At 43.0% G+C, this 24,005-nt stretch overlaps 1 protein-coding gene across 1 annotated transcript; it reads right to left on the bottom strand.

The window, feature by feature from the left end:
- Window positions 1-1,315: 1,315 nt before the first annotated feature.
- Window positions 1,316-23,059, bottom strand: cdh19 (cadherin 19, type 2). The gene is made up of 12 exons (XM_053412421.1): window positions 22,848-23,059; window positions 17,184-17,563; window positions 16,744-17,038; window positions 15,125-15,244; window positions 13,778-13,945; window positions 12,646-12,836; window positions 10,421-10,674; window positions 8,905-9,041; window positions 7,810-7,931; window positions 7,439-7,556; window positions 5,184-5,435; window positions 1,316-3,199 (listed from the first exon to the last, which is right to left on the bottom strand). The coding sequence occupies exons 2-12, from the start codon at window positions 17,427-17,429 to the stop codon at window positions 2,676-2,678; spliced, it is 2,427 nt and encodes an 808-aa protein (XP_053268396.1). The 5' UTR covers window positions 17,430-17,563; window positions 22,848-23,059; the 3' UTR covers window positions 1,316-2,675.
- Window positions 23,060-24,005: the final 946 nt, after the last annotated feature.

Below are 24,005 nucleotides of genomic sequence, written 5' to 3'. Positions count from 1 at the left end.
GTTCTGCCAACTCACACGAGTAACAAACGCAGGAGAGGAGGAAAAAGAAGAAAAACGACTCCAGCAATTAGTTTGTTTCTCTCACATAGTCTCCTGACTTGAGGTATTACAGCTACTCTCCAAATAGGTTTGTGTGCTTTTCTCTCACTGAGAACTATTTCCTCTCCGGGTCCAAACAACGACCTTCGCAGACGGCAAACAGCCCAATTAGCGGATGAGAGGGTGAAGGGGCACGGAACCCGATCACCATGCAATTACCTCCGGTCACCCCGCGAGCTGCCGCCCACGCCGCCGACAGTGAGCACGCAGCGTTTGCCAATAATTCTGATAAAAAGAAAAGCCCGTACAGTATATCATGAGCATTCTCGAGAGTTTCACTTTCCTCATACATTTCAAATCAATCCTCCACTGACTTCGTCTCCTCTCGCAACCTCACTTTTTCCTCGCCACCCGTATGCCCTCTCTCTCCGCCGCTGATTGGCTGACACGGGCGGTGCGATGGAATCTCTGGTGACTCCACAGTGAGCGGGGAATCTTATCATACAGCATAATACATGTTAAACACTTGATATTTAATGGATACATTTCTCTTATGTAACCTTTCATTTCGGTCCGGATGAAACTGATCAGGAATCCAAGAAATTCTCCATCTAGAAAAATATGTCGGCAGTTTCCATTAATATAAATAATTTTATAGTGTAAAAATACAAAAGCGTATAGAGTACAAACTGTTATGAGCCAAAAATATAAAACAGCATTATGAGAACTTAATAATATTACAAACAACAGGTATTAAACATAATACTGTGATAAAAATACTGTAATAACTGCAAAACTTTTACACCCTTTAACACTTTTATGTCAATGACAGTTGTGTAATATTTGTCTTGATATAAATTAACTTTTATAACAACATTTTTCAAGATCCATCAAGATTGGATGTTTGACATTTTCGGCCGATTTCTAAAGGAATAAAACATCAATCTCCAAGAAAAAGAAATCTGGCAGATTAAAAAAACTGATATCTATGAGTGTGTGTGTGATTTGGTTTGAGTTGTTTGAATTCAAGGTGACTGTTGGGCCTTGATGGACGTTGAGCGCTCTACGAGTTATGTTCTAGTTTCTAATACGACCTCGACAGACGTGCACGGACTCAACTGTTGTGGGTGTAACAAGCAAACATAGAAATCAGTGGCTCACTATAAATACTGGAGAGGAAATGTTCCTACAGGCAAGAGGAAGTGAAGTCTTCTTGCTGTGAACCGTCCGACTATATGAAAAACAAATAATTTCTCATCTACCACCTTCTTTGTGCCTCCTGCTTGCGTTTTGTCATGTCATGTGTTTCCCCCTGTTTATTTATGTTGTCATTGCTTGTTGTGTTTAAGTTGTCAGGCCATGTGTGTTCTGTTATTGTCCGGAGACTCCGCCCTCTGCTGCTTCCCGCTCTTTTTCTCCCTCACCTGTTCCCCATCGTCACCCTGAGTGTTTGCCTGATTAGTTCACCTGTGTCTTGTCTTTATTCCCCCTTCTATATAAGCCGAGTCTTTCTGTTGTCCCCTGTTGTATTGTTATCTTTTTTTGTCTGTGTAATTTTTTGAGCTAGGTTTATCTGGTATGATATTTGACTCTCTGTTTTTTGATCTTCTTTATTTTTCCCTTTTTTTGAATTCTGTTTTTGCCAAATATTGAATTGGATTTTCTGTTTTTTGCTCTTGTCATTTTTGCCTTTTTGGATCCTTGGTTTTTCCTCTTTTTTTAAAATATATAAGTATTTTTGCATCCTTATCTGTGATTGGGTCCTTACTCTGAGAAAGCCTAACACAGGTTTAAGCTGCGTGCATCAATACTATAACAACAATAACATTTGGTTTGGTTTTCAAGCTGCAAACTACCTCTGTGCACAGGATGTGACCTGCTCATTACAAAACTATCATCTCCATCAGCTGAACGTAGCAGTGCAGCTACAAGTTAAATATCAGAGAGTGAATATCTGACACCATTCATCTTCCCTCTAAACAAACCCTTGTGCTGCTCCTCGTCTCCTGGATTTCTCACCAGCCAATTATTTCTGCCTTTACAGCTTCATCAGCAGATAACGTGTCATCGCTTTAGCAGAAACGGATTCGAGCCGCATTCTGTGAAATATAGTTCAAACCTATATTATCCAGCCTTGCACCTTTGACCTCTTTGTCGAGAGGCCCTTCAGCAGCGGAGCCGCATCACGCTGCTTCCACTTGTGCTGCTCTTAAGGAGGAGAGTCATTATTTGCACGGCAGTGAAAATGGGTCACTCGCCTTGAGAAATATAGCCACTGGTCTCATGTATGTAATATCGGTTCTAGCTGTAGATATATTTGGTATTTTATCGCGTACAGTGGATGGGATTTGATTGTTGCAGAGTCCAGAGAGAAAAGGTCCAACACACTTCATGTCATCTGTATTCACACAGTTACAGCAAGTTAGAAAAACATGCTAACAATAGCTTTTTAGATGTCGGCTTGATTCTATCTTTGAAGGCAGCGTTTGACATTTTGTAAAATACAACAGCTGGTTAGCACAAGCGCCTCCATAGACATACACCTGCCGACTGTAGCTTTGCACTGTCTTGATAAATAAAAAGGGAATAAGCATATTTCACAAAATGTCAAACTGTTCCGCCTGAAGACGAAGCTCTCAGAAGATGGTGTCCTCCTCTCCTCCCCCATACCAAGGGGTGAGCCTCACCACGTAGGGCCTGGTGGTACAAGCTGCCTGCTCGGGTACAATCTCGAAAGCATCCGACTCCAGTGAGCTCAGGGATCCTGCCGGAGACCCCGTCCCCTCGTAAGCGTAGATCCTGAGGCAGTCGAACGGGGGGACGTGAGGATCTCGATCAGCCTCCGCCAGCCTGTCCATGATAAACTGCCTGAAGACGTCGTCCTCCGGCCCGATGAGGTGCGACTCCCTCAGGGACATCCGTATGCTGGCCCTGACGTCCTCCCTCCGCAGCCGCCTCCCCCTCTCCCTTCGGGGGTGGTGGCGCAGGGGAACGGCGGGCGGGCAGAAGTCGAGGCCCGCTCCGCCACCCCCGCGCTCTCCGTAATACAGCACCTTCTGAGACACCGTCTCCGGCAGCTCCAGCTCCTTCACCTCCACATCCTGCGCCTCCTGCTGCTTCCGCCTGTGTCTCCTCACCATCAGCATTAGAATTGACAGCACTGCAGACACAACACAGCGGGAGATCATTATAGTTAAACACCAGGGCATGAGCGCAGTGAGGAAAGAGCATGGAGGGTGCCTGATGGAGCGTGCACGTACCATGTAAAAGTGCACTAATGATAATAGCAGCCAGATTTGTTTTTTTCCGTGACAACTTGTGGGTGAGAAAAAAATCTAAACGAAGCCAAATTATGCCATAATTTATCTTTTTTTAATCTCCGGTCTCACACAAAGGAGGACATGATTGTGTCTGCTCCATGCGGCACCGAAAGCTGAACGAGTGTTTATTGTCTCTGCCGTGTTTTCACCGGGTGTTGCTCTCATCCGACAGAGTGTTAGCATAGCAGGTATCGTCATTAATCTTTCATGTGATGGGCAGAGGGAGGACACAAAGCAGCCGAGGTCATAATAAAGCTTTTCACTATGCAAACCCATCAGCGTCCCAGGATGGCAGTGCTACTGATGTATTGCAACCACTTCGCTCATTACCTGACATCATTGCTCTGCAAGCTTTCAGCATTTTAATAGTACGTGTTAAAGGCACACCGGTGAGTAAAAAAAAAAACGGGGATTCACATCAAAGTGCAGATTTGTTAATGAAAAAACCCGCTGTTAAGCACATGTTCATATACTTGCCGAAATTGAGGTGAGGTGGAACTGCTCTAGCTCAACAGATCCGCTGGAAAAGCAAAATATCAGTGAAGTTTCCTCTGGAATCACAAATCTCCAGTTCCTAAATCTAGAATAACTCTGTAAATACAAATTCTTCCTCCTCAGAGGGATTTTATTGGTTTTTACAGTGAGCGACTCCACAGCCCGGCGTACCTTGGCCTTTTTACACTTACACAAATTGCTCCCAGCCTCAGGGGCCTCGGGGGGGGGGCAGCTGATGGAGGTCTGACTACACCACCTTTCTAAAGGGAGATTTCTTCTGCTCCCAAAGGTTCATTTATTTCTGATGAATTATGAGTCAACGTTCCTGTTTTTTTATAACATCATCGCAGTAGAATGATTTCAGAAAACTTAAAAATACACCTGACAACATGAACTCAGTGGAGAGCGTTCACACTCACCGCCGGCCCGACAGTCACCTTCCATTACAACAAGCTTCAGAGCTGAGGCCACATCACACTTCTCAGCTACATGGTAATGGCAGTCATGGGTTTAAACTCCTACTACAGTCCAATAAAAACCACATTTAAATCCACTAGATCAAGACTTTTATTTGGATCTGCACTAAACTGCAGACACACATTGATTCCAACCCCTGAAATATGTGTTTTCATCAAGTTTCACTTATTAGTCTCTGAGGAAATGTTGAATCCAACAGAGAAAGAAACATAATCTCAGGATCTGACCTGAACCAGATCCGCACCTAATTTCATGGTTACCCATTCAGTAAATTTTACATAATCCAGTTCACTATCAGACAAACAAACACCCTAAACTGCAATATTAAAGAAAGTGGAAAAGAAAATCCTGGATTCGCCCTTTTTTCTCCAAATCCAAGTTTGTTCATCTGTGGTTGAGTTTAAAAAAGAAATAAGAATCACTTTGTAAATGTATAGAACAGCAGCTAAATCATTTCAGTGAAAGATAAAAACTTCGAGTGGAATATATTAAGTTTTGAATTATTTAAACAACTTCTGGAGTTAAAAGATAAGCTCTTAGGTTTCTATCATCTGATTGGAGTTTAAGGGAAAACTATAAAGATAATATGTTTTAAAAACTCAATCTTTAATTATCTAACTCACAACCTCATTTATTGATGCATATTTCTGTCTGATAACCTCTTCTCATTTAGAACTCATCTTCCAGCTCGAGCTGCTTTTTCCTTTTTCCTAATTCAATTTGAATCTTAAAGACGAAATGATTCTGCTGTGAGATGATAAAGATTCACAGAAGACAAAACTGTCCTCATATGAACGATCATCATGTCCTGATGCAGCAGCTGGAGACAGACAGAGACACACAGATGTTTACCTGTGAGCGTGACCAGACAGACCAGCAGCCCCAGCAGTGTCTGCAGGCTGAGCCCCATGGACAGAGCAAGCGCCTCCACCCCCCCCGTGGGACAGTGTCCTGCCGGCTGGCAGCTGCACACGCTGATGGTCAACGTGCTGGTGCTGGAGAGAGCTGGGGAGCCGCTGTCCGTCACCACCACGGGCAGGAGGTACTGGGTTCGATCCTTACGGGTGAACGTGCTCCGGCGCGCCACGATGCCGGCTGTGTTGTCTGAAACCGAAATGGGAGAAGTGCACTTTTCAGCTTTCTTAAGAAATGAACACCTCCACTTGCCGTGTGAGTGCTGATGTTGCGGGGGAATTGAAAAACAAGATGAATAACAAGTGAAGTGACACACGTAATGGGATTTAAAAACACAATCCCAGCTCCGTGGACGGCCTCCGCAGCTTGTCAAATGTAATTCTCACTGTGTACAAAAGTAAATCCAGAAAGATCTGCTTCAGGTTTGGCTGCACCTGTGAGACTTTATTAAGCTACTGAACAAAAACTTTTGGGGGAGTCGAATATGCCTCGTGGCATATGGAAATGTGTTTTTATTAAAAGTGCTCCTTCTTGATTCATTATTCATTTCCTAGTGGCTGACTGGACTGCTGTGCCTGCCTGGCTAACCACCCGCACACTGCACCTGCATACATTTCATTCCAACCTATACGTTCCAACAAACTCCGACAACACAGTTTCTTCAATTTGTCAGAACCCTTTTCATTATGGAACCTGAAAGAGGGTCGACTTCCCACTGATTCTGAGGCAAACACGCTTTCAATTTGCTTACTTGAAAGGCTGTCAGACTCAGAAAGCCCAGCCGCGTCTAAACACAGCTCCAAACACACAGGATTCATTCAGATACACACATATCAAGAAGAGACATCAAATACATTTCTATCAAAGATGCTCTCTGTCATCTTATGTATATGTCTTCACGGTGATTTTTGTTCGTGCTCATTTTCCCAATATGTTTGGTTTAGATTAGTTCTTAAACAGCCCGGTTTTGTCTTGAAGTAGTTGCCAAACTTACTCAATAACAGGTTTTATGTTGTTTGGATTCAGCTCTCAGCTCAACACAAACAAATATATTTCACAAAATATTGCGATATTCTATTAAAGGTTCAGTGTGTATAGTTTAGTGACATCTAGTGGTGAAGTTGCATGTTGCATCTGAACACCCGTCACCTCACCCTCACCTTCCGATCCTGTGGTAGACTTTAGTTTGTCCTGTCTGGGCTACTGTAAAAAAAACATGCAGGCCTCCTTAAAGAGGACCCGCTCACTATGTTAATTCAGTATAGTAAAGTATAATAAAGTATTTAAAAATAAAGGGCGTATCAGATAATTACAAACTAGTGAAAACATCACAAGTATGATTTTATATTAAATTTCTGCCAATAGATCCTTTCAGCTTAATCTTACACCCTGGACCTTTAAGCATGAAAGATATAAACAGGAATTTGAAGTGAGGGGTCCAGGAAGACAAATTTAAGATCCAGAGGCTACAAACATGGACATAGTGATGTGTCCATGTGTCAGTGTGAGAGATTCTGCTGCATGGTGTGTTTACGTGTGTGTGTTTAAAAAATTGCTGATTCTCTACCCAGTCTTGTTGTCCAATTCATTTTTCAGTTCCTCTGGTGCTAAGCTCGATGTGATGATTTCAGCTCACCTCTTAACTCCGAATTCTCACCACGGGTTTGCCTCAAAATGAACATGTTTGGTGTTGCCGTGTTACTTTGTCCCCGCGAGCAGCTGTTCCAGTAAAAAATCTACAAACACCGGCCTCTGCGCTTGTTTCACACAGCATGAAACAGACTATGTCAGACACACCATTTGTCCTTGAGGACACATTTTCACCATCACTCTCTCTCTCTCTCTCACGCATGGCTAGTTTCCAATGTGCCATTTCGCTTCATTCTTTGTCTTTAACCTGAACTCGCACCCCTGACAACAGGCTAAATGCGGCGGCTAGCATCTGAGAGGTGACAGGTAAGATGAGGAGATTGCAACGTGTCCTTCAGAAGCAGTCTGGGTCAGGTTGCATTGGAATTCAGGATCGTGTTCTAGAACTCAGACCCGAATCCGTCTGGGATGTAGAAGAAGCTTTTTTTGGGGCTTTAACGCTGCTACCACATGCACAACCCTGAACCGGGATTAAGGGAAATGGTACACATACAGCTACAGAGACTATTATGTGTGTGCCTTATTATCTGAGCAAATATAACCTTGATTATCTCGGATGGTGAAGTTGGGATTGATGTGCTTCTCGGGGACCATGGAGAAGTAGAAGTGGTGGCCCTCCACCGGCTCGTCCGGGTCAACAGCGCCGAGCAGCTGAATGAGCTGAGAGATAAAAGATACATTACCAGAGATATAAGAAGTGGAAGATCACATGTACACGGTTCTCGGAAGTCTAGATATTTATATGACTGAAGGTGACTCATTCAGGTACAATGGCTAAACCATCTGAGTCCTCGTGTAAAAAGATGTGGAATAACGTTATTTGATGCAATGTGATATAACATAGTAAGAGAACCTTTACCGTCACGACCACACAGTAAATCCTAAACATCAGTATATCATAATATATACATACTTCTCCTGCCTGTGTCCCCTCACAGATATATGGCTGGTAATCTCTTGCAAGCCTTGGCACATTGTCGTTTATGTCCAGCACTTTGATGAACACCACCACCGAGGAGGATAAATGGTTCTGGGCTGCAGGAGTGAAGATAGACATTTACTGGAGGTCCACTGGGCAGCGGGTCTCATAAACGCTTTGTTAGAATCTCTGTCAGGAATGAGACTTAAGACGGATAAATGTTTCCTCTTGAATCATACGGGGGGGGGGGGGGGGGGGGGGAGGACTTTTGACGTTTTACAGCTTTGTTTCAAATGAGATGTTGAACAGTAAAGACACAGGAAGTCCTTCTGTGGACATTTAAATTTTCTGTTAAATTCTATCTGTTCTGGTAAGCGGATTTTAAATAAACACTTTTAATTAAAAGTTGATGAGAAGAGTAAACATTCGTGACTATGACTTCTATGATAAGTTGCTTTAACCATTTCTTCATTAAGTGGGTTAACAACTAATTATTCATCACTGTTAGTTTACTTTTCAATAACTTATTCACTTATTAGCTTCTTCAACTGGGTATCGTTTAGTTTTAGATAATAATTTCAATTATTTATTCATTAATGTTCTTATTCAACCATATATTAGTGTATTATAGTATATATTTATAATTTCTATACATATACTTCTGCTTCTCATTTACACCTATGAAAACACCATATATGTGTGGATGAACAAGTGGTACAGTTAATGGTAATGCTTCCATTTTAAAGAAATGCATAAAATGTTTGTGTTGCATTTCTATTTATATTGTACGTAGATAAATTGTTTATTTTCATAATTTCTTAAGTGGGGTTGTATATATTTGGTTGTATAAGTGTATTCTTTTTATTTAATAGTTATTAAGGATAACGTTTATGGTTGAATTGTAACAAATCAAGACTTACTTAACTTTCTTTGTTTTGACAACAACATAAATATAAATCTATATAAATATTAGAGAATATTTCAGTATTGAAAATGTTTTACTCCTGATTAAATTGATCTGCTGCTGCCCACAACAATCCAATCCTCATTCAGGATGAATCACAGATCAAGACGTGAACTGCTCCTCACATGTTTCCCTGGCTACGACCGTCACATTGTGCCAGGCGCTCGTCTCCCGGTCCAAGGCTCGAGCGACGGTAATGGTTCCATTGTTTGGGTCGATTCTGAAAGCTTTTGTGCCGTCGCTCCTTTTGTCGACTGAATATCTGGAGAAAAAAAGAGAAAATCACACAGACAAACATTTAGCAGGCAAGGTTGTTTCCTGGGCAAACAAAACACTGCGATGCCACAGGGAGATTAATTAGGCAAACTGCTCAATTTTTTAATTTGTTGACAGATATCCGACAAAGAGGGTGCACACACACACAAACACAAACACACACACACACAAGCTGGTGTGACAGCATCAACAACACCGTCAAAACAAAGCGTCGCACACAGACGGCCTAGACGCGACTGTGTGTATTTATTACAGTTACTTTAATTGAATATTATTTTTAATCTGGCCTCAGACTCTTTTCTATTTGTCATGAGTGAGGAAATGCAATTTAATAACGAGGAGCCGCTGTAAACATCGCCTGGAGGAACAGGAGCAGTGAATAATGGTTCTTCTTACAGGTGGTGCAGCTGTTTTGAGAAACTACACGTCCCCGTGACTTCTCCTGTGATAATGGGAGATGAGCGAGGTTCTGATTTGTATTTAAATGCAAAAAATGAACTTTAAAAAATAAACATTCGACCGTGCAAACAGGATTCTTCATGGATAATAATTTTTGTAATATTCGCTTGTCATTGCACACGTCTTTCACGCCGACACACACTTTAACACTTGTTAATGTCCGTGATTCTAATTCCACGGTGAGTTAGTGCATCCAGGAATAAAAAAACACTTAATAATGAGTCATCCACTTTGCCGATAACAACACAGAGAATGAGCCAATTTGACCAAAAGCAAACTTAATCATATTTACAAGAAGTGTGGAAACCCCTGAAATGTCAGGCTGAATTTATTAATCAATGAGACACTGTCACCAAAGGGACAGTAACAGACGCCAGGCGGAGGATGATATGCAGCACCTGCCACTCTTAAGCTCCAGCGAGATGGACCACAGGCACCAGTAGTGCCGCTGCCTCCTCTGCAACGTGCCCCACTTGCAAATGACTACAAATCTCAATTCCACATGCCGCCTGGTACGGTGCTTTATTACATTCCCACGTCCTAGTCACGTCGCTTTGTGATAATACCACGGCAATAGATAGAAAAGCCTGTGAGGTATAAAAAAGAAAAAAAGAAAGAATCGTGATGATTTATTCAGCAGGGCTCATTTCCTACTAAAGTAATATGAGATAAATATGACCATGTACAGGGTATCCAGAGATCAAGGGTAAAAATGGATGCACCGAGGCAGCAACACTATTTGAAATGGAATGATTTTTCACCCCATGCAGGAAGCTGTCTCGGCCCAGGCTGTCTGGGGACGTTCCTCCCCCCCCCCCCGCCCCACCAGCCCGGTTATCTACCTCGTCCTTATCGCACTGGCAGCTGGGTGGCACATGCCATCCTTCTGGACAGACTCAGCATTACCTGATGGCGTTGCCGACCGTGTCAGTGTCCCTGGCGCTGATGCCGCCGAGCACGGTTCCCACGGCGGCGTTCTCGGGAACCTTCCACTCGTAGGCCGGCGAGAGGAAGACGGGCGGCTCGTCCACGTCCTGCACGATGACCTTCAGCGTCGTCCTGTCCATGAACCCGTCCAGATCCAGAAACCGAGGGTCCACGTGGTCGTTGACGGCCTCAGCCGCCATCACGAAGCGCCTCTTTGTTTCGTAGTCCAAAGGCTGTGAGGGAAAGAAGTATTTTGAATACAGAAGCTGTTTTTAAAGCAGAAGACACCCTAAAAAATCATCACATAAGCACAAAGACAAACAGATTTAATCATTTTCTTCGCCAACTTCCGCCCGAGACAGACGATTATTCGCGAGGGAGCTGGACACGACTCACACAGGGCGTTAAAATTGTTCCGTCGGTGTCAATAAGCTGCCAGCTGTGAGCGTGCACTTAAATAATGCTGTGTTTTCCTTTAACATTATGATGCTTGTAATAAGAAAACAGCTTGCGATCCCATTACTGCATTCCCAAACTGATTCAGAGACACAGCCAGGGATGTTTCCCTCTTTTTATTTCATTATCACGGCATCAGAACTGAAATCTCCCGTGAGAGAATGAGTGGAGGTGAACAAGCAGGAGGCAGAGGTGCAATAGAAATGTGAGGGAGAATTTACATTCATATACATTTTCTATTTGAGTCGACTCATCTAAATAAAACACCAATTTAGGACTTTTCTAACCTTCAACCACACGTGTTTATAGGTGCACAGCCCTGAGTGCACCCACTTGGAGCTCAGGGTTATTAAATCGCACTGTCACACACATACAGTTGATTTATATGAATTAGTCCACGTTGCTTAATACGTGAATAACGTCCTTTAGGAATAATAAAATGTCGCTTCAGCTGAAGTTTCTCCAGGACACTCTCCACATCGACCTGCAGAGTTCTTAGTTGCTTGCTCACGTGCGGATAAACCTCCCAGCAGCCACTGCTCTCTGGCTGTGGAGGCAGCGTTGGTACAGCAGTTTAAAAAATGTACAGTTTCTCCGGGTATCATGTCCTGCAGCCGGTCCTCTTCATCCTCTCGGCTCTCGGTCCGAACCGGCGTCCCGGCCTCAGTGACGACATCCCACACGCCTCGCCACATTTTCCACCAAACAAAAACCGACGGAATCATTAAACAGTATTTAAGTAATCTCAGAGCTGATATTCCCTCATCGGAAATAAGCTGCTCACACTGTTTGTTCTCCTGCGGCCTCCTACAGCAGCATATGGCTCTTTATTGTGCATGTGGGCCGGGACTAAGCTCCTATATGAGCGCGACCTGGAGAGGAGACGCCAGCTTCTGCCAGGTGTGCGTGGTTATTGGGTGTGTGTGCCAGGTTTTTATTTTATTTTATTTTTAAGCCTGGGTTGTATCTTGTTGCTGCTCCTGTGGTTATGTCTGCCAGCTGCCTCCGTGTGTGTGCATTCTCGTATTTCTATCTTAGTGAGGACCGGTTATAAGATAAGACCTCACGGGGACCTTCTGGGAAAGTGAGGACATTTCGGTTGGTCCTGAAAACTTCTGCCGTTGTGCTGTTTGAGGGTTTAAGGGTTAACAGTTCTTTTATTAGTTTATATATGAAGAGGGAACTCCACACATCCTCTTGTTCTTCTCTTAGCAAAAACCTTAAGAGCTCAGAATCTCAGGATCTGACAGGAGCTGAATATTTACACCCACCTGTTTAGTCTTGCTTTTAGCTTTAATTAATTATATTGTTTTATTATCTCTATTATTTATCCTTATCCAATTTGGTTCACTAATATTTTAGTGTTGATTATTTATCTCTAATTATCTTGACTTTCTTTTATTGTTGTCTTTTGTATTATCGATTGCTTTGGTATGAATTAGTCTCTAAATCTGAAGGCTTACATAAATAATACGCGCTCCTCTGAGTGTGTGTATGTGTGTGTGGGGGGGGGCCTTAGTGTGTGTGTGTTGTCCTACCTTTTATCAGTTGTAATGATTTTTTTTCACTGTGTATGAGTCTGTAACAATAATTAAAACTTAAACCCCACATAGATAAAGTGTGCTCAGCCACACAATGAATTCTACAACACTGCTTAAGGCATCAGATTAAAATTGGATATTAAGTGAATTGATATTAAAAGTAAGAAATGTATAGGAGGCATAGCTGTGGAGGAGAGAGATAATCACCTGGGCGAGCAGAACCACCCCCTCCTGCGTCACTGGGTCTGTTTGGATGATGAAGGTGGCGTTCTCCTCCAGGTCGTCATCCAGGGTGTAGGTCATCCTGGCGTTGATGCCAACATCTCCATCTTCCGCCATGATCCTGCCCACTGTGGTTCCCACGGCCGCGTTCTCAGGGACGGCGAAGGTGTAGAGGTCTGGAGAAGCAAATCATTCATAACCACACCGTGAGCGTAAGTGGAACATCACAAGGAAATATGTGTGAAAGCAAATGTTTCCAGTGTATAATGATTCGGAGGAAAATAACAAATCAAAAAGTTTCATCATTAAAACGTTGCCTACAGAGCTGGACAGGAAGTTGTTAGTAGCTAGTCAAGAGAGTTTGTGTGTAAAGTGATAAGAACCAGGAACATTGTGGCGAAGGGTCAGTTTGTGCGAGTCCCAGATAAATTGTTGGCGAGTCCACGTAATCCCGGCCGGACTCTAATAAGAAGATGAGAACATGTGATTGTGTCGTTGAGGAAGGAACTCGGAGGAACTCCACAGGCGACCGGGGGGGAAAGAGAAAAAAAACTCCTGCTGATAATAATTTGCAATTATGTGACCATTCAATATTTATCAGGTCTTTTTGACTGAGCGCAGAATCCTGGTGATACACTCGCACCTGCAATAAATGTGAATGTGACATTAAGAGTTAAAAGTTTCGTCCTCTGTCTCATTTCCACAGAATTGATTTCTTCCCCGGGCATTCATTTGGTGAGGTTTATCGCTGAGGGGGCCAGGTTTGTTTCCAAAGGTCATGACAAATGTCCTCTCATGTGTGAATGATTAAATTCATGCATGTGCACGTGCACACAACATCCCCGTCTCCTCCGCTCCCTCTGTCTCTCGCTCTGTGTCTCTTTTGTCCCTCGGCTTTGTCCTTTTAATTTTGACTGCCGGCTCAATAACGAGATGTGCACCGTGGAATGTTTGTGCCGGCAGCGCAGAACCGCCCACCCGAACCGGCGTGATCAAATAAATACCTCTCAGGTATCATATTAAACATGTCCTCGCAGTCTGAGACTCTTTGTAGTCCTATATTGATTCCCTGAGTGTGTGTGTGTGTGTGTGTTAGTGTGTGGTTACTGTGACTCACGGTGCTGGAACGTGGGCCCATTGTCGTTGACATCAGTCAGGCTGACGGTAACTGTGGTGGAGGTGGAGTAGCCGCCGCTCAGGCCCAGCATATCCTTCACCTGCACCACCACCAGGTACTGCTCCCTGGCTTCACGGTCCATGTTCGGCCAGGATGTAACAATGGTCCCTGCAGGTGGAGGAGCCAGACGAGTGAGGAATCAGCATCATTAAGACGACATTAAACAGAACTGTGGGTGGATCTGATGTAAGTAAACAAACTCTGCCTGGAGAAGTCTCCGGGAGAGCTGTGCATTGTGTATAATAAAAAACTGCAGCACAATAAACTTCAAGTCTGCAAATTTAATCAGTGCAAAAAGAAATATCAAGAGGGCTTTCAGATGAGTTAATGCTCCGTCCGTCTGGCCAAAGTGGGCAGCAGTAAACAGATGAGCAATTTGAATCAAGAGAATTGAATCGACCTGGAACATTTATGCAATTTTCCCTTTGTAAGCCATCATTTCAATCAGTGATTCATCTACAGAATCTTGTTTAGATGCTTCTCCGCAGCGTGTGACACAATATGTATATGTAACTTGTCGTGTGTGACAAATGGCAAAACTGAAAACCATCTGTTTTTCTTTTTCCAAAGATAAAACGTGTGATTTTCTTTAGTTTTACCAGAAAAATATCAAACGCAACAACTTGTTTGTCTGAGTTTCAAATGTTTTTATAATCCGGCAACATCGGTCCATATTGTAAATGGCAGACAGAACACGAATGTGTAGTTCTACTTAATAAAAGATTGAATTCAGCTTTATTAATCAGTAAAGTTTTACGGTAAAATAAATATTTAATTTCAGATTTACAGTGTTTCTCAGACTCTAAGTACACAAACAATACTTGTGAGTAGGATTGTTTTTCTTTTCAGATTTTAGACCCATGGTATTAGGTAGGTTAACTACCCCCCCCCCCCCCACCTTATGCATGGTTCAGGTCCACAACGTGTGTGGGAGGAGCAGGAACTGACCTCTGGACCGCACGAGAAAACTCTGCAAATGTGCAAACGCCAATTCCCTGTGAGGGTGTAATCACTTATTGTGTCTTATTTTAGCCGCAAATACAGGAAGATGAAAATTTGCCAGTAGTCATTGTTAGAGATTAGGTCGTCAGGGGAAAAACTTTCCAGCTCGAGACGAAGCAGAAAGACGAGACAGTTTTCATTTAATCCCAATAACCACATATTGGAAATATTTCTGAACTTATATTAAATCTAAACTTCATTCCTGCACAATCTATCGTGTGTCCTCTAAATAACCGAAGCTGTGTTTTTTTTTTCTAGAGATTCGTGAATGCACATCGGAGCTACCCGTCTTCGGCTCCACGGAGAAGTAGGGCTCCCCCTGCAGGATGGAGTAGATGAGCTTGGCGTTGTTTCCGAACAGGGGATCATCGGCATCTGTGGCTGTCACCTGGGCCACCGTGGTCCCTGTGGAGTGAGGGGGGGCGGGCACACAGTCAGAGTTAGCTCAGGCTGCAGTTCCAGTCCACGGGGAAATAAAGTGATTATGCCACAGTCCCGCAGGGTTTGTGTGTCTGGCGCAGGGGGAGGGGGACCGGAGAGGGATGTTGACAAAGGAGGGAGAGGGAGAGTGTGAGGGGGGGGGGGGGGGGAGGCAGCGATGGCGGTGCAGGTGTGTGTGACAACCTCTTCAGTCCCGTAGCGATATCTCCGTCTCTATTTCCACCTGACCCCTTGTTTCTCTCCTTCACACTCTGATGCGGTCTCACCTCCCTATCTCTCCCATTTACTCCCCTCTTCTCCTCTGACCATATCCTTCTCCTTACCTTGCTCCGTACAGTATCTCCCTTTCTCTCCCTCTCTCTCCCTTTCTCCTGTCTATCTCATTTTTTTCGGTTCCCAGAGGGAGCTCTGTCTTTCACACAGCCAGGGATTTACTGCAGTATTTCTGATTCTCACTCGCCCGCGCTCCAGCCTTCCCTTCTCGCTCTCTCTCTCTCTCTCTCTCTGAGTCAAATGCATTATGATTTATTACGAGTGAGATGTAATGCTGCGAAAGCAGATTACATATAAATTGAAATGGTAATGTTTGTGCTATGAAAAGGGCAGTGGTTATAATAACGTTATTTAAGAAATTTAGCCATAAAGGCATCTGAGCCACTGAGGATAGGGAATCTAATACTTTTGACTTCCTGAACGGGGACAGATGACAGACATTCATATAACCTTTAGTTTATTGTCTTCAGTCAAGATTTGAGTTAAGGGATTATACATTTGAAAAGATAATAAAGGAAATAAAACAGGTTTTATCTCCACATAAGATAAAACAGTTGTTTCCATGAATAACTTTGAAGGACATTAAATCTTAAAAGAAGACATTTTGTGCTTAAACCATATCTCACTAAAAACATTCAAAGCCTAGGAACAGACATTTCTGCACTAAATTTCATGACATCTCATCTAACTATGTGAGGATGCATAAATACTTAAGTCCAAACTAAAGTTGTTGACTTATGACCGACGTTGGCACTCGCCGTTAGCTTGAGTGTAAAAAAAAAATCAATAGCGCCGCATCTTATCAATATGAGAAAATGAAAGTGAAATGCTCTCTGTAAATCATAGAGCGTCCTGTGAACGGGTTATACCAAGAACCGTTCATTCATCCACGATTTAGCTCCACTGAAAGCTGTTTACAGCGAGCCCGGCCTGTGGATTCTTCGGGGAACAGGACGTTGGAAGGACATGTCGCTGTTGAATATTTAAACATGTCATTTTTTTTACTGCCGTGTGCCGCAAATTCAATTTTGTCCGTCTTTACTGGACTGGGGTGAAGGTAGATATCTAATAGACAGATATCTCTCTGTGTTTTTGGAGGGATTCTGGTGGAACTGAAGCTTTAGATTTGACTCTGCGTGCCTCTAGGCTCGGCTCGCAGTGTTAACGGGAAACTTTCCTCTCAGACGTACCAGTTGGACACATCTCGGGGATGCTGGACACATATGGTTCATTCTGGAACTGGGGGACGTTGTCATTGATGTCTTGCACCTGGATGATAAACTCCGACTGGGGCTCCTCGGGCTCGTTGGACCTCCTGTTGATAGCCTGGGCCTGAAGGATGTAAAAAGCCTTCTCCTCACGATCGAGCTTCTTCAGGGTCCGGATCTCACCTGAATACTCATCTATCTCAAACACATCTCCGGCGCCTTCCCCTGATAGAATGTACTTGATAGAAAACTCGCCTCGGTCGGAATCAGATTTGAGCTGTAGAAAGAGAAGGGGGGGGGGGCACACATAAAAAAGCTTTACTCTTTAAACACGGTTTCCTGTGGCACCGAGTAAAAACACGATGTTTTCAAAGTGAAGCACCACATCAAGGACATGGAGGACATTCAATCTGAAGCAGCACCTGGCCAATAACACGAGGAGTGGGATCCTCCTCCGGGACAAACAGCTGTTTCCAGATCCAGCCTCTCTTCAGGCGGCGGTGCAGATGAGTGGAGCCCTGGGCAAACTGTTGGGCTTCCAGACCCTGAGTGCATCTCATGTCGCTCAGCACTCCGCCAGGAAGCATGGAAAAGAACGTCACCACAGCCAAAACGCCCGGCGCGCTCATTCTCACTGTCCAGCCGTGCATTTCCTCGGCACTTCCCATGGTTACTGGACGGAAGACTGAAGCGTCACTGGTCCGGTGTCACCAATTCTTCACTCAACAGCAAAGTCATCCAGGATCCCTGCAGAGCCGTGTTCCATGTTGTTGTGAAGCGGTTTGTGTGCACGCTCACGTCCCTGAAATAAAAGTTAAGATTCAATTAATTGCTGCAGGGAGACATTTCCAGCAGTGCACAGAGACTTCAGAACGAGGAAATTGAAATCTATAGAAAAGCTAAATCCAATAATCGTGTCTATAATTACACAAAGCTGGAAGTAGTATTTTGTTTACATTTGAAGGACGAATATATCTACCTGAAAGTATGTATTTTTTTAGCTAACATTAACCATTTAGATGTACGATATGAATACTAGTAAATATAGATTAAATAGTGAAAATATTTCACTAAAATGAATAAAGTGGTTGGAATTATTAGCTTAGTGTGTGCTATGTGTATTTAAAACAGTTAGCTAAAAGTAGTGGATAGAAAATATATTTGAATAATTCAAAATATAGATAAATAAAAGCTAAAAGTAATAAACGGTTGCTATAAATGAAGAACACAAATTGGAAATGTATCTAAATATGACGAAAATGTTGGAATTAATGCAAAAAATAACAGTTTAAATGGTTAAATATGATCAATATATAATTGAAGGGTGATTTAATACCAATGCAAAAGGAAAGAATGAAGCTCATCCGACAGAGCTGCAGGTACGTCTGACAAATTGTTGTTTTTGTGTTATATAAAGACTTGTATTGAACAGAAATTCAGATTTAAAACATATTCAAGCAGCAAAAGACAATTAAAAATTCAGCTTTGCAATAAAAAGACAAAACAAACTCTTTGTTCACTCTCTCCTGATCGTCGCTCTGCGTACAGAGGTCCTGCAGAGGAGGCTGGAAACAGCAGCCCTTTGTTTTGAATTCAGACAAGGCCTCGCATTGTGTTTCACAAAGGGGAGGCAGCGCCCCAACACCATTCCTTAAGCATGACACTGCACTCTGCCGCTGACTAATGAAGACTTCTAATTAGATCAATGTCTCCCCAGACATGGAAAACAGAGACACACATGCCTCTGACAAACTATGAGTCAGATCGATGCACCAATTACAATGTGCAGCAGGACGAGGGTCAAGAGTGTGAGGACAATGAAAGTCAAGCGAGGCAGCGGAGGAGCTCGGACCACACAAACACAACAGACCGGCACTGACTAGAGCTGAACTTACTTTCTATTGAAAATGAAGATTAAGTGTGGTGGCCATTGTCAACTTTGTGCAAAGAGAGAGTTTGGACACACAGGTTGTGTCCAGGGTTGTCTCACCCAAATCCTCTTCATCTCTCTTGTTAAATCAGCAGCACTGTCACATACACACATTGACATTTGGGGCGTGGTGACCATATCTGACTTTGTAGGTGCAAACAAAGAGGTTTAAATTGGTCATCACTCTAAAATATGTTTTCTATTTTAGCCTCTATACAACAAAATTCAACACAACGGTAAAAAAAAGCCATTCATTGAGCCGGAGTCAGATTAATGACCTCATCTGATAAACGAGCACCTTTTAGAACAATAACAAATATCACAAAGTGAAGAAAAATAGAGGAACTTAATCACTAGTTTTTGGACAGTTTGTAATAAATTGAAAGTCAAGTTCACTCAGTTTAAATCGGGTGGAAGCATCTAGTGTATAACAATGTAGTACACAACGTGATCACAGCACAAACAAAGCCCTGATGAGGAATCAATAATCCAGCCTCCCTCAGCATGAGCAAACAGGGGCGTGCTGCATTACAGGATAACTTACGATCTTAATGTACTAATCATATCTTCAATGCATCCTCAAAATGACACCTCCTATTTAATTGCACCAACAATAAAAACAACAGATAATTTGCAAATATATGAACGCTGAAAAACTATATATGAATATATGAACTGCGTCCTCAAATACATTATAAACGTATATTATACACATTCGTTTTCAAGTCTTTTACTTTGAAAAGCACCGAAAATGTATTGTCTACTCATGAAACCCAACTTTAAACTGCTCTCCAGTCGAACTAAGTGAGTTCAGTTGTAAATAAGGGTTAAAAGTCACAAACTAATTTAATGTTACTTTAATATCTGTGTTTGTTTCCATTCATAATACTGCATATAAGGCAGTGCATGCTCTTTTAGCCTAGGTGGCCCCGGTGGAAATTTAAAATATAGAGCATAGAGCAGGAAGTTGTTTCGGCAGTTGTAGCAGTCGCATGTATTAATGCTTCAACGTTTCATAATGTCCGTGTTTAATCTTGTAAAAGTGAATTAGTTGTCAGGATCCATTTTTGTAACGAGCTGGTGAAATCAATTACTGACGAGAGCTTTCATTTCTTAATTCAATCTCCATACAGAACATGAACGAGAGCCGGTGTTTGTGCTCATGTGAGTCTTTACCGGGCGGATTCATATCTCCGTGCATCGCGGAGTGACATTCCAATTAGTGGCCAGTGAATCGTGAGCTGTTATGGTCTTTCATGGGGCTGCCAGGCACGCGCCCAAACCGAGCGCCCTGAGCCAGAAAGCAGACAACAGCCCCTCAATGATGTTACTCCGAGCAACTGCTCAGCTGCCAACATGCCAAGGAGTCTGCAAGGGGGGGAAAAACAAGCTCCCTGGGGGGGGGTTTACTGATGTGGCTGGAATAGTGCACAGGTCAACAGATGTTTAGGTGCCAATTTAACAAGATGGGCCTTTCTAGAGGGAAGTGATGAAACTCGGGGGAAAGTTTAATGGGTGAGCCAGCTCCAGTTCTGTAAATAGGAAGGAGTCAGGGAGCAGGTGAAAGTACAAGTTCATGTCCATAACTCACAGGTGTGTTGAGGTTCTGAGGGAGAAATCAAGACACGCTGAATATTAAAAACATCCTAAAAAAAGAGCTCTCTGGTCAATTTTCTCCTTTCAAGAGCCTCTCATTTCCAGATGACATGCAGTACATGTAGAGTGCCCCGTGGCTGACAGCCATTCATTACCTCTAATAGGCCTCCCTCCCATTTCCTGCAGACCTCCTGCAGCCTGCATGTACAGTGCGCCGCTCTGCCACATGACAGAATGACAATGAGCTGCCGTCTCACAATGTTAAGCACTGGATGCGCTTCACATTATTTCCCTCTATTCTGGTGCATTTCATCTTATAAAACGTCCCCTCTGTAGCCGTAATGGTTTTTTCCCGGATGCTATTAAAATGCGTCTCGTGTGCCAACGCAAATGTTGAAACGCGGTAATAAAGAAAAAGCAGCTTCCACTCGTCATTGAGGAAGAGACGCCGGGGTCGTGACCTGCGGACACCAGCGGCTTGGTAATGCCGACTTTACACGAACGTTAATTACGTTGTTTTTCTTGCATTAATCATTTGACTGGGCCGTATGTTAAAAAAAAAAAAGAAAAAGCAAAAGATGCAAAAACGATGCAAATACAAAGCTGAATGATAAATATGCACCAAGACCTGTTAACATCAGCAATTTACAACCTATGGGGGGGGTGGCACATCATTTAAGCCTCACTTCTTTAAGATCACCCTACCAAGACAGAATGTCCTTAATTGGTCATTTGGGAGCCCATCATGAGACTTAGTGTTTACTCTTAAGCTCCACTAAACAATTACACTGGCATGTAGTTTGTGTTCCTTAATTCAGGACGTCAGACAAGTCCCAAGAACCACAGGGGGACGTCAAGTCATCATGTACTTGTTAGTAAGTAATTTGTTAGATTTTGTGGAAGTGGAAATTATCACCGTTTATCAGCAATCTGCACAAGAGCCTATTAGTTCTTTTGGGGGGGGGGGGACACAATTAACAGATGCTGTCAAAGTTATTAATAATTAAAAATAAAACAAGATGAGTTGATGTAAACTGCATCAGGCAATTATCTGTAAAGGCTCAATTATGATGATGGAAAGTAGTTTCACAACAAGGTTCAACGAATATCACACTTGGACGATATTTTGAAATAATCACCGCAAAACGACAAGATACATTAAAGAAGAAGAAGAAGAAGAAGATAAGTGGAAGAAGCTGAGTTTAGAATGACGCCCGGGAAAATCACATTAGCTCACAAGCTACTAGCATCGAGTGTAGTTGGGATTTTTCTGATACAGGGATAAATCAATGCTTTTAAACGGTGGCAGAACTGATTATTTTTTCATAAAAAAGCACAAAACGTAAAGGTGAAGTTGAACTTTATCATATTAACTCTTAAAGGCTTAAGTATACTTAGCTTAAATACTTAAATTTACAAAAATAAATAAGACGCTATGTGTGAATAACAGTTTCAGTGCTTGATGCTCCTCCTCCGGGCCCGGACACGCCCACTCTGCATTCGTCATTGGCTCAAACATGGAGCATCACTCTGCTTTCAAATGAATCTTCAAACATCTGCTTCACTTCCTGAATCCTCTCAAGTGAAATATAAACTTTCAACCCTTTAGCTTTAGGATGGAGGTAGATACTAGCAAACTGCAGGCTGTTATAACGTGCTGCCAAAGCCGTGTGGAATCCATAACACTCAAAAGCCGAGGGAACTGGGATCGATTCTGACTGAAAAGTTCGTAGATTACAATATTTGAATTGTTGAGAGAGAACTACAACAAACAGAGAGATTTAAAACTACAAAAACGTATTTTGAAGAATTATGATTGAAGACCTAAACGTATTTAATAAAAATTTGAATTGCATTTAAGACCTTTTAGCAGAAACCCTCGAGCTTCCATGATGCTGTCGTTTAAAGCTCCGTCTCTCTCAGGCTGAGGCAGAAACTGTCATTAGTATTTTTCAAATATTGACATTTGGTTCTCTCCTCATACACTGAGTTTCTTCTGCAGTGTAACGAGTGGAAATCCCAACTTTAGGAGAGGCAATGAAACTATAAACACTATATTTCACCTTTTAAATAATCTTTAAATCCAAACCAATCAAATTCAAAATGCAGTGAAAATTGGAATTTGTTGCTACACAACACAGTTCAGTACACAGGTCAGCTGCTCTATAGAAGAAGTATAAAGTGTGTATGAACTGTCAGATTATCAACACAGAGGCCACAATGATCCAGAAAGTTTCTCTCATCCACATCATGTTATTACGCTTCATTAAATCCACTGGAAAGCCGTTCTTTAGCAGAAGGGAAACATCTTTGATGGCTGATTTCAGACGGCAAACCGCTGCTAAAATGCCAGCTTCCATTTTAAAAGATGCAAGAAATTCGCCAACTTCTCGCTGTGACAAACACAAAGAACCCGTGGACTCATTTAGAATCGATCGCGTTTACTGAGAACCTCTTGTGTTCCCTCTTTACATTTCCATCCTGGACAAAATTACATCTAATCATCTCCTGTCAAAAGATTCTCTCCTATAGGTTGTATACCATCCACTGCCACACCCACCTGTTTGTGTGATGCTGCTGTTGTCCCCCCCCCCCCGCCCAAGAGCCACTTATCAGCAGCCGCCATCCAGGGAGATCATCGTGGGGTGTAAGGAAACACAATCTGCTTAACTGAATACCCTGGTACTGGAAAGCAATTCAGTCGCCACAATAGCAGAAGCTAAATGCGCGTGGTTCTCACAATGCGTAATCCCCTCCACTTACGCCCTCCCCTTTTCTTCTTCTTCTTCTTCTTCTTCTTCTTCTTCTTCTTCTTCTTCTTCTTCTTCTTCCCTCCTCTGTCCTCCTCAAACTTCCTGTGAGAGAACAAACACAGGCTCTATTGTCTGGGGCCTCGCATCTGAAGGCCGAGGAACACTCAGGGCCTTCATCGCCATGCAAATAGTCACAGCCTCAGACTTACAAATGGATTTCTCTCCGTTTGCTCGCTGGTTTTTCTGTTCCCCCCCCCCCCCCCCTTCACCGCCTTCCCTATGTTCTGTGAACAATCCAGCGTTTATGAGACCGGAGGGGATGGTAATTCATCCACTGTAAGGCCACTGGTTCTGCCCCCGAGTCGACGGCAACAGTCTGTTTTTTGACATTCAAGCCGAGGGAGAGAGAGGGACGTTCCTCACCCTCGCTCTGGTTTGGTTCACATTTAGAAATTGACCTGTCGGGACACGGAGTTCGCTAAATCCGTCAACATGTTGTTTTTCATTTTCCCTTTCTCCCAGTTGTTTACATCTACTGGTGATCGGGGGGGGGGGGGTTGTCGTAGAACAAAAGCTGACAGAAGTCGACATGTGTATGTTTGGGATTAATTTATAGTTAAAAACAAATCACACGACTTCGAGAGGAAAAACTAGCACTGATTTCCAACTGAGCGTAACTACACAGGCTGTGGATTGATCTGGATTTGAATAGAGATCCCCGGATTGTTCATGACACTCAAAGTGCAAAAACGCTTCTTCCCAATCCCCGCTTAACAAACCCCGGCCTTTGTCAATAGAACACACGCAGCCACGCCCAGAACTGACAGGAGTGATCGATGTGCCGTCTGCTCGTCAGCCGAGCTTCCAGAGACAAAAGCCTGGAAGGAGGAGTGAATTACAAGATGCTTGCAAACAGGCAATAACAGATTCTTAATGGGGCATAAAGCTGCTGTGAGATGTGAGAT

The sequence above is a fragment of the Pleuronectes platessa genome, chromosome 20, assembly GCF_947347685.1.
Source record: "Pleuronectes platessa chromosome 20, fPlePla1.1, whole genome shotgun sequence".
Classification (NCBI taxonomy): Eukaryota; Metazoa; Chordata; class Actinopteri; order Pleuronectiformes; family Pleuronectidae; genus Pleuronectes; species Pleuronectes platessa.
The sequence above is the reverse complement of the archived record's forward strand: the minus strand, read 5'-3'. Positions and strand labels throughout refer to the sequence as shown.

Coding starts and splice junctions, on each gene's coding strand:
- cdh19 (XM_053412421.1), bottom strand. CDS start 17,429: ATGGGAAGTGCCGAGGAAATGCACGGCTGGACAGTGAGAATGAGCGCG. Junction 13,946..15,124: donor CTCCGTGGAGCCGAAGACGG/GTAGCTCCGATG, acceptor CTCCACCTGCAG/GGACCATTGTTACATCCTGG. Junction 7,932..8,904: donor GGTCGTAGCCAGGGAAACAT/GTGAGGAGCAGT, acceptor TCACTCCTGCAG/CCCAGAACCATTTATCCTCC.